Source organism: Metopolophium dirhodum, chromosome 3, assembly GCF_019925205.1.
Source record: "Metopolophium dirhodum isolate CAU chromosome 3, ASM1992520v1, whole genome shotgun sequence".
Taxonomy (NCBI): Eukaryota; Metazoa; Arthropoda; class Insecta; order Hemiptera; family Aphididae; genus Metopolophium; species Metopolophium dirhodum.
This window is the reverse complement of record NC_083562.1, coordinates 40083016-40099182: the sequence shown is the minus strand read 5'-3', so window position 1 is coordinate 40099182 and position 16167 is coordinate 40083016. Positions and strand designations below refer to the sequence as shown.

The 16167-nt window shown below is 28.5% G+C and overlaps 2 protein-coding genes across 3 annotated transcripts in view; one reads left to right on the top strand and one right to left on the bottom strand.

Annotated features, from left to right (window-relative positions):
* The window catches only part of LOC132941764 (14 kDa phosphohistidine phosphatase), a 174262-nt gene that overhangs the window by 33596 nt on the left and 124499 nt on the right, over positions 1–16167 (top strand). The window lies entirely within an intron of this gene.
* Positions 1–16167, bottom strand: part of LOC132941114 (arrestin homolog) — a 108242-nt gene that overhangs the window by 31640 nt on the left and 60435 nt on the right. The window contains exon 2 of the mRNA XM_061009016.1: positions 9468–9562. Within this exon, the coding sequence (XP_060864999.1) occupies positions 9468–9559 (92 nt within the window). The 5' untranslated portion in view covers positions 9560–9562. The remainder of the gene's footprint in view (positions 1–9467; positions 9563–16167) is intronic.

Below are 16167 nucleotides of genomic sequence, written 5' to 3'. Positions count from 1 at the left end.
AAAATTAAATTTGAAATGGTCCGTAATAAGCTCAAAAAGAATCAAATTATTTTTTAAATTGTATAGTGTATAGAAATGGCTAATATAAACATTCAGTCAAATTTTCAAGTATCTACATTGATTCGTTTTTTAATTACAACAAAATAAGAAAATCGTTATATGAGAAATTGAGTGAATATCAAATGTTGTAAAAATATGAATTTCAAACGCTCATAAAAATTTAATTTGAGTTTCTTGTAGACATTTTTTTATTTGATAAAGGTAGACAAATTTATAAGGAATCTTGTATTACGTTTTAAAATCTTAGATTTAAAAGTAAAATTTTTTATGAATTTCTAACTCAAAATAATTTGAAAATGTTCGTCATTTTTACGTATTTTGTCGATATTTGAGCTTTAAATGCTTATAAAAAAAATTGTGGCTAAGGATATTTAATATTTTTCATCTGTCTTTAAAACAATATATTAAGAGCCGTCTATTAAATTTTCAAAATTTGTACCCAATAAACAACATTTTATTGGTATTTATAGAATAAAAAACTTAAAAAATTGGAAACTGAAAATGTCCCTAAACAACTCCAAATAATGCAAAATATTTAAAAAAAGGCATGGTCTATAGAAAATGCTAATATAAATATTTAGCAAAAATTTCATGTATCTGCGGTCATTTGTTTTAGAGTTACACCAAAAACCAAAATCAATGTAGCAAAAAATTGATTTTGCGTAAAAATTGCCGTTTTTCCTGAATTTTTCTTTTGTTTTTCACGGCGCTTTTGAAAACTACTGGAAAAATTTTACTCTTGATCCCCCAAAGTACCAACTAGATTTATTTATTTAGACCTGTGTTCTTGTCGTACTACCTTCTGCGGTAGGTATGTGGAATAACCTGATAAGGCAATAACAATAATAACTATTCATTATTATATACTATATAATATAATATACTTTTTTTTTTTTATTGAAAGAAAAAGAGGCTTCAACGTCTGGGGTTATTAGCCATGTATACATTTTACATTGTGTGAGTTACATTAATAATTACATTTAAAAAGTTACAAAAGTCTTAAATTATGAATGCAGAATACATATTGATCATAGATTGTGTACAATGTTAATTTGTGTAAGGAAGTTTAATATTTTTATGGTGTTGTCTTCATGGAGTGCTTCTTCTAAGTTGTTGGGTATTTGTAAAGTATTTCTGATGTTTTGGAGGTTCTAGTCTAGGATGATGTGTTTAATGGTTAGGTCTTCTTGGCATTGGTTGCATATGGGTGGTGAATCTTTTCTAATTAAAAAAGAATGAATCAGAGAAGTATGTCCAATTCTTACTCTGGTTAGAGCGACTTCTTGTCGTCTGTATAAAATATGGAGATGGTGCCACTTTTGGGTGCATTTTTTGATTTTTTTTAATTTGTTGGAAGGCGGAACAGAATCCCAGTAACTTTGCCCTACCCACGACCCCTGGTCGTATACTGTTATTTCGTACAAAGGTAGTTCGACACACCATATTACTAATAGTAAAATCAAAATTTCAAACATCGTCCTGTAATATTCTTGATACCTACTCTTGTATGCCATTTTACTTTATAGTTCGTTTTCAGAACTTGTTGATTTTTTCTGTAAAATATTTCAACATAAAATAAGTGTTCGATTAATTTCATTAATAGGTTTATTGGCATTGAGTTAATGTGAAATTTGAAATAATAACTCAGTTAATACTCTGGTTAAAGAGTATTAACAATGGTACCTACATTTATTGTATAATAATCCATTAAATGTATTTCTCAAATTATTCTACTATAACAATAACAATTTTTCTTATTATAGTTTAAGACCAAGTATAGTAATATAATACCCTAAAATGCAATGCTGGTAAAGTTTTGGTATAGCTTCTCAATTGGTGTGTACCTACCTATATTTATCTTTGACTAAAACTATACAAATATGATTTTACTTGAGAATGGGATTAGATGGGATGTGAAAAGATTAGTATTTGATAATAATAAATGTTCAAAGTTTATAGGTTTATTAAAATTAAAGAATTTTAAACACAACGACTGAGTTATGACTTAAGATATATACTACACGTTTTCTATTAATTGGCGAGTTATAGTAAATTATTTTAAATTGTGCGTGTCGTGTGCTAACAATTTTAAATTGAGTACTAAAATTATTGGGGTGTGTTACTATTTTGTAAACAAAAGAAAATGTCAAAAATCGTCAAACTAAATAAAATAATAAATCATTTTATGGCCAAGGATATTGTTGAATCTAGTTCGCTTCCTCCGTTCAAATTTATGGACCGTAATATGTCAAGTCTAATTGGATAGCGATGAAACCCCACGAGGTTTCAGCTCCATTAACTGTTTGTGAACTCTTCTTCTCTAGGGTAAAAGACATTTTGAAAGTTTTATTAAAAACGGACCGACCGTCGCTGCGTGGGTTTCTGACAATCATATTATGACCGAGAAATATGAATGAAACTATATTTTTTTTTAATGTTAATTACATTAAATGCCTGGATAATTGAAACGTTTGTCTAGTTAACCTAAACATTGTAAACCTTTTTTAAAGAAAAACTATTATTCAATTAAAAATAGCAATAATTTGTAAGTTAAAAAAGTTCATATTATGTAAAAAAATTCATAATTAACGTAAAAGTTATAAGAATAGAAATTAAAAATAACTAACAATGGACCACTTGAAGTTGTATCATATGGGTGGTGTTTATTTATATTATTTTTTTTTTTACTGTGCCTATTTAATTGGTTTTTCAATTTGAATGTAACGTAACAACATCGGAGATTATTGGATTTGAACAACACGTATTTTCATTGCAAAGTTGACAGTCGCCTTCGATTATGTAGATTTCGAAGTTATTAGAACCAAAACATTAATACATATATAATTATTATTATGTGATGGTTGATTAGATCTAGAATTTACAGGAAGTGATACAAAACTCGATCAAGAAACTCATAGGATAAAAACTTTTGGCATGGGTCGAAAATATACAAATTGTTACCAAATTATAATAAGAGGAACGTCAACAAGAAAGCACGCTTGAAGTGATTTAAGTGAGAACGTGTCTGAGAAGAACTTTAAAAGTGATTTCCAAATATTTATACTATTCACACCTATGATATTACATCACACGCGTTTTTCATCCCAAACAAGGACAACATGCATAAAATATTCAAATTGTATGTGTTTGTATGTCTCAAGCGAACCAGCGTCTGCGTTTAAGAAAAGTATCATGACGTGGCGGCGAAATATTGTTTTGTGTCAAACAGTCACAAATCAACGGGATCTATGGTTGCGTGTGGTATGATTGAGTGATAATATTTGTTAAACGACGATAAAAAATGGAATGTTGTAATATTTTCGACGGCAGCGATAATAACAGCTTTGGTGCTCGGAACGATGGCTCACCAGAATCTGTTATTTTCTAATAATTTGTTACGGTCACGATTATTCTTTAAATCATATAATCAATGTTGTTTTTGTTATTATGCCGAACAAAAATAAATAAAAGTACCAAGTAAGAAAACTTTAATAACGAATGAAAATTAGTCTATTTTGAAAATACAATTTAACGTGTAATTTATTTTATTTTAGATTCTGAGTGAAACGATGAATGTATTGATTTTACAATGATGTGTGTTTTTTTTTTTTATTTTTTTTTTTATTTTTTTATTTTTGTGTCTGTGTACACGATAAGTAGTCGAAATAATGCTTCGATTTTCGACTTCAGTATCTTGTTCGATGGGAAAGTGAATATCGTTGGTGCATTGGGGAGGTCAAAATTTTAATTTCCCAGTAGTTTTCAAAAGCGATGTGAAAAACAAAAGAAAAATTAAGGAAAAACGGGAATTTTTACGCAAAATCGATTTTTAACAAAATCGATTTTGGTTATTGGTGTAACTCTAAAACAAATGACCGTAGATGCATGAAATTTTCACTGGTTGTTTATATTTGCATTTTCTATACACCATAAAATTTACAAAATATTTTGACTCTTTTTGAGCTGTTTACGGCCATTGTCAGTTTTCAATTTTCTTAGTTTTTTTTTCTATAAATATCAATAAAATTTTATCTGTTGAGTAAAAAAGCTTGAAAATTTAATAGAAGGCTCCTAGGTTATTGTTTCAAAGGCAGATGAAAAAAATTAAAAATCCTTAGTCACAGTTTTTAATTATAAGCATTTAAAGTTCAAATTTTGACAAAATACGGAAAAATCACGAAAAATAGCAAATTATTTTGATGAGAATTCATAAAAATTTTTCTTTTCAAATCTAAGATTTGAAAATGTAATATAAGATTACTCATAAGTTTGTCTACCTTTATCAAAAAAAAAATGTCTAGAAGAAACTTAAATTAAATTTTTATGAGCGTCTGAAATTTATATTTTTACAACATTTGATATTTACTCGATTTCTCATGTAACAATTTTCTTATTTTATTGTAATTAAAAAACGAATGACTGTAGATACTTGAAAATTTCACTGAATGTTTATATTAGCATTTTCTATACACCATAAAATGTTGAAAATATTTTGACTCTTTTTGAGCTGTTTACGGACATTGTCAGTTTTCAATTTTTTTAGTTTTTTTTCTATAAATATCAATAAATTTTTATTTGTTGGGTAAAAAAGCGTGAAAATTTAATATAAGGCTCCTGATATATCGTTCTAATAGCAGTTGAAAAATATTAAAAATACATAGGCACAATTTTTTTTTATAAGCATTTAAAGTTCAAATTTTGACAACATTTATCAAATTTATAATTTATTAATTATTTTGTGGTTAAAAATGTATAAAATGTTTAACTTTTATGGCTAAAGATTGAAAATTTAAAACAAGGCTCCGAGTAAATAGGTTATATATAAATTACTTTATTCACAATAATATCATCAAATATACTTGGTAAAATCATAGGCTGACTGACCGTTTTCGCTCAGAATCGTTTTTCTTATACAATGATATTATATCATTGAATTCAAATTTAACACCATCCATTACAGTGACCCACTTGTAACCTACTGTACAGCAGAGCGACATCCACTTATCCACCTTTTTAATTTTCAACAGTACATTTTCTTCAATCCGTACGAAAATCTATAAATGGTTTACGTATTCGGGACAACAGTGCCTCATAGTCGCGTATTCAGTATTAACATAGATAGTTCTTTACAAATTCTTTCTAAAGAACTTTTAACGTCAAATATAAATAAAATTAACATAAGATTTGTGCGTGTATGTAAATTGTTACGAACATCAAAGTATTTTTTTTATCAAAATGTACGTTTGTTGAAGTTCAACCGGCTACTTTAAACTTATAAGCTTATAATTATGACGTCTGAGAAATTTGAATAACTTAATAAGAAATTAAATGTTACGTGACTTCAAAATTCGTAGTAATTTTTATCCTAACCGTTAAACGTTTACGTTAGAAGTTAGAACTCAGAAATGAGTTGATTATAACAGTAGATGCTTAAATTAAATTGTCTCATGGTACGAATGTATAGTTTAACAAAAATACAGAAGGATTATGGAGCTCGAGCACAATCCAACGTAATACCTACGAAAATAAGATAATATGAATTAAATTGATCAAATCGAAACACTGTACCCCTAAAATACAGAATACTTAATTAAAAACCGCCAATCTCTGAATCAGGAATTCAATTAATTCCAGAAAATCGAAATTAAGGAAGTGAATAATATAATATGTGAATATAGGTAAATGTATATAATATATACGATGTGTCCTGGGATGAAGTGACCGGCTGACGTCATGATAGCATACACGATAGCTATGAAAAAAACCCCTTTAAAGGGTGGGTCTAACTATTTATTTTTTTTAGTTATGGGCAATTCAACTTTTTTTTTTTTAATACAAAATCGCAGCAAATATGGCCTGAAGCTTTTCGAGAAATTTGTATTTTTCCACATAGAGTTAATAATAAATTCTTGCAATTTATTTGTGAACCCTGGGCATATTTTTTTGAAGTCACTGAACGAGGTTGAATAGATTTTCTCATGGATGTACATTTACAAGTTATAATATATAGGGCTCGTTAAAATTGTTGCGTATAGAAAAAAAAATGAAAATAAAACGGAAGAATGAAATGTTTTTTTGCTCAGTTTTACACTTATTATTTAAATCCGACGGATAATTCCGATCTTACTGTTGTCTACCAAGTATCTGAAAATGTGAAATATCGAAATACTATCAAAATGTAATATAGTATAACGTATAGGCTTCCATCACAAATGAAACAGAAGAACGCTCGGCATTACAACCTAACATTGTTCCTTTCCGTTCGTCTGGGACCAATTTAGACTGACTCCCAAATATTACGCTTTAACAAACGTAAAATATCGATTTATTGGATTTATAAACAAGGGTTAAACCATCTTCCACCACAGCTACCACCAACACTGGTGCCACAACAACAATACTAATAATGATAATAACAACAACAACAACAAGTAAAACTAATATATATTGCCACCATACAGAAAAAAATTCACGCTACGGCTATATGTAGTTGCCACTGAGACTGACATTTAGCCATTTCTAGTTTTATACACAGTTCTTTCTCCCTCTTCTCTGCCAGTCATATTTACTATTAGTATTGAACCGACATAGTCGTTCGTCACCTCATTTAAACGAATGGGTTATGTGCCCTTCCACCCACTCATGTTAATAATTAATTTGCGTTTGAACCCTTTCATGGTGACACGTGGCCGGAAAATCATGTAAAGCTATTAAACTAGCGCCGGGTCAATCACGGGCAAAAAGTTCGATTATATATATAATGAGTAATGACATAATTTCATATGTCAAGACAGACAGTTGCCAACATCAAAATCGGTGTGGTTGGTGTACCTAATCCAAAATTGTGTTACGGTTATATTGGTAGGTCATAAATCATAACAATATGGTGTTTATAGAATTGTCAACAATTTCAATAATATACTTATATAGCCGATGATGTCAAGCACGTGTTATTTTGTAGCACCTTATATTGCTTTGTATGTGCTTTGCGACCTACATATTATAATGAGTATGTATATTGTTTGGAAATTAAACACGGATACAAATATTTTAGAGGCATTTGAGCACGCAGTTTAACAATCAATAATTAGAAAAAATTCGAAAAATAAGTAAAAATGTAGAATAAGTAATACTAATAGAATACGTATTAAGTATTTTACATTAATTTATACCTTTTTAAAAAATGGAAAATATTTAAATATGTGTTGTATAAGTCTTAAAAACGAATTTTATGTAGGTAGGTACATTGTACATGTATTATACATAAACTGTATACATGAATTGTAACAGACAACAGTTGTATAATATGTACGATAAAAATATATTTAAAATGGATTATCATTTCTGGGGACGCACAATACAATATTATATTGTGTTTAATATCACGTACAATTCGGATATTTTGAATTTACGTTTTATTCATAGTTATTTTAAAATTCTTCAGTGTGGACTTCAGTGGCTTGGGTTTACGTCTAAATCATGTGCATTTTATATAAATATTATACTTTTAGCGGTATTTTTTGTGTCGAAAAACTCTTTATGTAGGATAGGAAGTATGTTCTAGATAAATATGTATATATATATATGTATATTGTATTATATATATATATTTATACTTCATAGGTTGCGTAAGCAATCGATCAGAAATAATGTCAAGCGTAGATTGTACTTTCGACATCCGGTCTTAATTTTCCACAAGATAACCCATATTTTACCTATATTCTATAAATTGTTTTTATATACCAACCTATTGGCAGCACGTCATAATATTATGTTATATATCGCCTGAATGTAAAACGCGTACGGTACCGAATCTCGATATGACATTAAGATTTATTATCGTTTCTCCGCTGTTACATAATTCAGAATTATATTTATTATAATAACTCATTAACAGATCGTGTTGACCGTATACTACACACATAAACATAATATACTATACCTATAATTTACGTCATAAGGAATCACTATATATGCGTTGTACCGTTAAATTTGTGTGCATAATATATTCTATATTTGTGGTTGTCTGTTGGCAGGCGCGTTGGATAGGGCATAGGCCATATTGAAATATTACAGATGTCAATATCCAGGACGGTAACCATCTAGCTAATTTAAAATTGCGTGACAAGGCAAACGTCCATTTTACCACAATATCAATATAGTATTATGTACCTATGAATACATTATTCAGTTATAGATTATCGGTAACGTCATTTCGACGTTCGACGGATTGTAATAGAAAAAAAATGAGTCCATATTGGCTATTAAATTCCTATTTTGTTGGTCTTAACTGCAGATGAAAAAAATATTAAGAAAATATTTTATTCGATATGAATATGATGAGTATATTTTGTTATTTTTTGATGTGTGTTTAACGGGTGGGAGGGAGGGAGGAGAAATGTGTCGCATTACAAACAAAAATACTTTCCGTAAAACCACCACTCCTTTGAATAACTATGTCAACGTGGCTTGAAGTCGGGACCGGGCTTGTATATTTACGTGTTTATACATTATGGTATTATATTCGTTTGTCTATACGGTGCAGTTTGACGCTCTGTCTTATTTTGTTTGCCTTACTCACATTATTTATACACGATTAGAAATGGCGCTGTATAGGGACCTATAAAAATGTAAGAAAAACAAATTGAACTTGATGTCTTATCGTTTTCTTGGCCCATTTTCAGTTGTGCACAAAGCTCCTGCAGTGTACAATTAATGTATATTTACTTTTATGCGTGTACGGGTGAAATAAAGTGTGTGACGACTTTGGTATATACGTATTTTATAATAACACTTATTTATTCATATATTTATTATTTAATGTGTGTGTGTCTGTGTGTGTGGTTGTGTGTGTGATTTAAACAACGGGACATATTTTTATCGACTATCGAAAACATATCATAATATATTGAATTCGATTTGTGAAGTTTACATGTGTGAGACTCGAGCACGTACACGCGTTCACTTGAATCGTATGACCCTCTCCTCACACTTACGCCAACACTCCCCCCCCCCCCCCCCCCCGTCAACGTGTCTGTTAACCCGCACGCCCATGCGTTGGTTTTTTCGTTCTTTATACGAGCAAACACGCTAACAAGTTAACGGAATATGTCAGGTCAGGCTATTTAATTGTGTTTTGTCTGCAGAGGGCGCTTTGGTGGAATGCGTGTGTGCGGGGGAAGGGACGACCTTTTAAAACTCTGCACGACGTCAGCGACGCATGTATATTTATTGCTTTTATTATTATTGTTTTGTTGTTGTTGTTGTTTTTACGATACTATAAGGCGGCTTCTCGTAAATCGTGTTCGAGTAATTACCGTATATGAACTTAGACATATATCATAATATAATACAACGGCGAAACTCGTCGCTGGTTTAATTTTTTATTCGACATGAGGCTAACTTACAAATCTCTCGAACTAGACGGCTCGTGGTCTTCGTGTTCTTCTGATGACATGGCGATCGTCGTGTCCAGGCCTTGTTGTTGGGCAGCTGTCATCACCTGGAATCACGTACCACGAAATGTTTTAATGCTGTGCAGACACACGTGTAGTTATAATTTCGAAACACATTGTTGTTACGTATATTTCAAGTATTATGAGTTATTAATTCGTATCGCATTGTTGGAGGTTTACTACAGTGCTCATTCGTGTATTACAACAGTTCTATCAATACATTCCGTCTCGGTAAATTGTATCCATATATTAAAACGTGGTAGTTTGAAACTACTTCACACGCTTTCGTCGTTTCCACTACCTTACACGAATATAATAAATAATACATAATAATATACTAAGCGATTTTTTCGTTCGCCGCAACATTTTTAAGGAGTTGAGTTTTTTTTTTTTTGTTGGTCTTATCATTCAATTTTTGTTTAGTACTTTTGCGCGTATATAATAAATTAATCATTTTTTATTTTTATTTTATTATTAAGGGGTATCTGACTCAAGAATCTTCAATTCGATTGCTCGCATCCTAGTAGTTGATTTTTCATCCTCTTAGAATGAAAAAATATATATTATAGAATGAATAACCCTCGATGATGAATCACTTCTCAATGTCGGTTAAATGTTGTATATATATTTAACAACCCTTCTTCTACATTACGTCATCAAATTGTTGTGTCGTACAAAACAGGGTTTATGTGATAGCATGAGGGTTATGTCAATAAAGCCGGAAATATCACAAATTATATTTCTCCAAAATCAATAAAAAAAGTCTCTGGTAGAAATATTTTTGACATCGTAAGAAATTAAAAAATTATCATTTATCAAATTTGCCAAATTATGAGTGACATTGAACAAGGAATATCATTAAGAAAATTACTGTATAATATATTAAATTTACAATAATTATTATTATCATTGAATTATACATTAAGATTCATATGATTGGCTCGAGTAACGCAATTTATTGTTTTAGAAATTTTTTGTCTAAAATCTCAAGAAATATATTTTTATAGCATTCTACCATATATATTAAGTTATTTATATCAACAATTTCTTTTAAGCCAGGCATACACTGACAACCGTGATTGTCAATCTTTCTATAAAATTAAACCATACATGTTTGAAATTCATCAATCAGATTGGCATTCTTTATCGGTTCATATAAATCCATTGCTGATTGTCATTCTTTAAATGATAGTTGTACATGGCTTTATTTCTTTTGATGAATACATTATTTTTCAATGATTGAAATTTGATATTTAATTATGGGTTATAATGTTAGTTAACTCTTGACTCTGATAAAAGTTATAACTTATAACTTATTGTAGTTAACAATATGTTTCACATCATAATTAATAATTTACGGTATGTAGCTTAAAACTGATATTATAATATAAATTCATAAAGATTAATAAATATTAAAAATTGTATAAGACGGCGTTTTGTGTATGCAATATTACTACATCGGTGTGTAGAAGACGGAAATCAAACGTAAATAAATAAATAATACATAGTTTAACTTGGTTTTCCCATTAATTAATAATACTGTCCAATTGTTGTCTTATCATTATTGTAGATTGGTTTTTAACATAAATATGTTTTTGGGCTGGATCCAAGATTTTTTTGTTGAGAAAGAGTTTTTGTAGAGAAGGATATATAATCTAAATTAATCTAAAAATACATAGGCACAATTTTTTTTATAAGCATTTAAAGTTCGAATTTCGACACAATTTAAAAATTATTAGGTAGTTAAAAATGTATAAAAACTTCAACTTTTAAAATTAAGGATTGGACATTTAAAACAAGGTTTCACGTAAATAGGTAAATAAATAATTTTATTTACAATAATATCATCAAATATAGGTACTTAGTAATATTATATACTGACTGACCATCTTCGCTCAGAATTGTTTTTCGTATACAATGATATTATATCATTGAATTCAAATTTAATACCATACATTACAGTGACCCACTTGCTTACGTTTTTATAATTTAAATATACCTAATAATAATGAAAAAAAAAAAATCCTGTGCAATAAATTTACGCGAAAATGTATTATTTTATTTTCAATGATATTAGGTATTATCATGTGTTTGATTTATTGTGTTACAAGATAAAACGTTTCTGATGTTGTATCAAGTTTTAGGAAGCTTTATTCATGATTTTGCCATACGTATATTACACACAAAATGAGACATAAAAGTTTTTGACTATAAGATTTACGAAAAGGCCATTATACTTTAAAAGGTACTGAGAAAGTATGTCTGTTTTATTATTCCTGCACGTCGACCTAACCACCGACGAAAAGGGTGACAGTATGAATGAAAAGTTCAACGATCAAAAATGTAATATACTTCCCTCTGGTATCGAGGGTTGGTTTCTCTATTCACTCTTGTTGCACAGTAAAGTGTTTTTCTTAAGTTTTCAAGTTAAATATGTTGACGCTGTGTTAATGAATTATTTGATACAACATTTATGTACGTTTTCATGTATACAATATACTTATGCATAATTATTGTATACATAAACCCCGGGCGTGAATCATAATATTATAATTATTATTAAACATGCGCAATTGTTGCGTATACTAATATTTGCATGGAAAATTATATTTTGGTGTCAGTTTACTTATCAAAAAAATAAAAAATATGTATAAATTTAATATTTGCAATGAATATTATTTAATATAATTATCAGTTTAAAAATATGTGCATGGTTTTTTTATTTTTACGTTTTATTTGTTGATTAAAATTTCACATTTTGTGTAATTTATATTAAATTGTATTTTTGCAAATCATTTGTATATATTTAGTGTATAAAGTTAAAGTTGCAAACAAAACAAGCTCTATGAAACCCACTAGTATGAATTTATTATAAGTTATAATATGTTTCAGATATTCTATACAATTTTTAATTTGTATAATAATATTTCATAATTTAAAATATATATTACTCGTATACACCTAACTTTTTAAAACGATTAATTAAACAGGGGGCGTTATTAACAATTAGTGTATTATATTACGTAGAGCGCAGTGGTTGGAATAGCTTTAGTTGTCTCCAATTATGTTATAGTGGTTCACTTGTACAGACTCGTAGGACTTTTGTCTTTGTTGGTTTTAGTAATTTATTATGTTGTTTTATTAATATTTTGCGACGTAATTTATTCATAAAACTGTATCAGAAGTTTTGTATTTTTGTAACTTTGCTAAGTACATTATTGATACAATTATTTAAGTATAGATATCAAGATATCTACTTTTCACTGAAATTAGATTTTTTAAGACTTAAACATTTTGAATAAGACAATTTTACAAACGTTTCGGACATATATTTCGTGTTTATAAATGTATATTATACATCTACAATATTATATTGTCATTAAAATTGTTGACATCTCAAAATATTAACATATTTTCACAAAGGCTGAATAAATTTACTTAATGTACAAAATGTTCTGTATCAAACTGTTCGTGTTATTTATAATTTTGTTCTTTGATCGTCAAACTTATATATCAATTGTAGTATTTTCTTAAATTAATCTTCTGTTTTTGGACTTGTTTATTTAATTTCTCTAAACTAATGTAAATTAAACTTATATTAACCCTTTTCATAAATGTTTATAATTGTAAACATTACTAAGTCTTTAGTATTTTGGATATACATTCCTTAAATTATCTATTTATTATTTTTTTCGAGGAAAAGTTTTTATGACATACATTTTATTATAATTTGAACGTTACATGAGGTCATCAACTGTAAAATATTCAACGTTTAAATATAATTTGATCATTCTAACTTTGAAATTTTAATATTGTAACTGCTATCGAGAAATGAATTACTTTTTATATATTATTAGTTGTCTTCACTTTTAAAACTTTTTTTTATTGATTGTTATAGCTTCGGTGACATGGGCCTAATGGAGCTTTATACATTCATACATAGGTATTCAAACATTTTCATTCAGCGGCTACTTTGTGTGTCCACAATATATTTTCCCAAATTTTTATAAAAACATTGAAACAATACGGATACAATATTGCCAATATGAGTGATAATAACAGTAACTTTAGTTCTAGAAGTAAAACTTCAAATAGTCAGGAAATGTATTTCATTATCGTTTTCATAATCGATTTAATGATAATAAATAATATTTATATTAATTATACTTGACCTACATTAATTTTGGTTTCCGGTGCTTTGACGCTGCTCCTTTCGACAACTTTCACGATGCACAGTTTGAACACATCTGCATTAATACATTATATATATATTGGGTAACAATTTGGTTACAATAATATACTTTTAAAACTGATACTGTTATTAGCTAATGACCTTAGTTGTTGATGCTGTATCAAGAATAATAATAATAAAGAACTGTTAGGTTAGGTACGGAGAAAAATAATAGATACCTACTTTTACGTATCGTATACTATATATAGTTTACGATTTTGTCTTGTATATTTAAATATTATTTTCCATTTAAGAGTTTAAAATAATTTGTTGGTAAATTTCAACTTATTTTATTAGAAAAAATAGATTATTTTGTTGATATAATACATTAGTATATCTCTTATTCACATTATATGTGTGTCAAGTACGTATAGGAAGTGTATAATTAATTAAATCTTACAATTTACATTTTGAAGAACGTAAAACATAATATACGTGTTAGTTTCTTCGCTTACATTACTCTATGGAATTACAATACGATGACACTGTAATCTTTAATGCAAATTACAGTGTATTGCATCGAACAGAAATAATCGTCCCTGGTTACTATAGTCTTTACCAATTTGTACCAAACGATTTGCAGAATGTTAGAGAATTATACACCGACTATTGTTACACTGCTATAATTTATATAGTGTATACCACCGTTTGTTGACTTATATGAAATACAGACGTCCGGTGAATGTTGACATTTCAATTTGCACGTTTTTCTATTTATTTAGACACATTCGGTTGGCTATTTGAACTGTAACCGTGTGTGATAGTACCTACGTTACTTATATTTATTTATATATATATATGTGATTATTATCATATCAACAGTAAGCCGTGGCTATAGATTTTGACATATCGAATTTCGATTATATTGATGTGGTTTTCACTCTTATGACTGCTGCTTGCAGCACTTGTTATGCACTTTTGTTGTTTCTACGTGTTGAAACATAAGAACTTTATAGTTACCCTCGAAATGGATAATTTAAATTCGTATCAACGAAAATTCACCTTTATCCGTAACAAATACATTCTAATTATTAAAAAATATTAAATTAAATATTTAATGTTAAAAATTAGCATATTATATTAAATCGAATAAAAATAAGCTTTGTAAATACCGGTATACCTAGTCTTCCAAGATTGGGCTAAATTCTAAAAACATTTCTATTTTATTTTAACTTTTACCAAGTACACGGTAAATTTTAATATAGTATAGATGTCGCCAGTCAACGGTGCTTTTCAACTGTGGCGATAGTCAAATTTAACTAAATGCACTCATGCGTTAATCTTTACGTATAGGTACACATAAATACTTCACGTGTGAACTAAGTTTCTTTGTAATTTGACTAATCGTTTTCTGTTCGTTGCTAATTTACTAACCGATATACGACAATTCCCTTTCGACAATTTATACTGTACTTAAGTTAAAAATATCCCTGAAAAATTTGTTTAGCAGATGTTTTTTATTTTTGTTTTTTATTATGTATGATCGCTGCTCTTTATAATTTATGGCTAACAAGAGTGACTATTATAATGATATTTATTATATATTATGTGCTTATCCATATAATTTATTCTCTCGGCACAGACGACACCTGTCCGATCTCAACACCAGCAGACTCTTGCGTCCGTCTCCGACGACGGTTGGTGATTCGTAGCAGACCACCTATAAACGTATATTGTAATGTGTCATATTTAATATTTTTATCATATAAGTTGTATCTATCATTACATTTATATTAACCAAGTCACGAAATTGAAATTATTACTTTATCAATTACCCGTTTGGAAACAATGCATGACCTATAACTAATAGATAATATATTTTATTTTATTGTACAGTGCACATATAAGAACTTTATAACTTGTTATTTTTAATTGATTAGCTTATTTTCATAGAAAAGGAAATTTTTAAAGTACTTTTATATCTTTAAGTTATAACCGCATTTATTATGATTGTTATTACTTTTATTTTGTAAATTAGTTTTAACGATTTAAAGTTTTTGTTGAAATCGTTAACTGTGTTCAATTATAAGCTGAATGTCTTAATGATCTTATTAAATTGGTAGCATTCAAAAACGATTATTTAAATTTGTAAGTTAAGTTATAAAATTATATAAAATTTAGTTTTTATTACTTATCATAACAAAGTGGTCGGATTACCGTTAATTTTTTACGAATTTTACTCTTTTATTTCAAAAATAAATATCTATTTATATAGGTATACATGAGCTTAGTGATTTTTGTTTTGTTTGGGATTTTGCTAACGACTTTCCGTAGAATATATGTATGTAGTCTTTCAAAACAGCGATTGAACATTTTTAATTGTTTCCACCACTGGTAGCTGATATAACCTACGTGTGAATGAGCTTTTGGGAATAGAATCGATAGTAATAATGTTTGTTGACTCTTGTGATAGAATATATA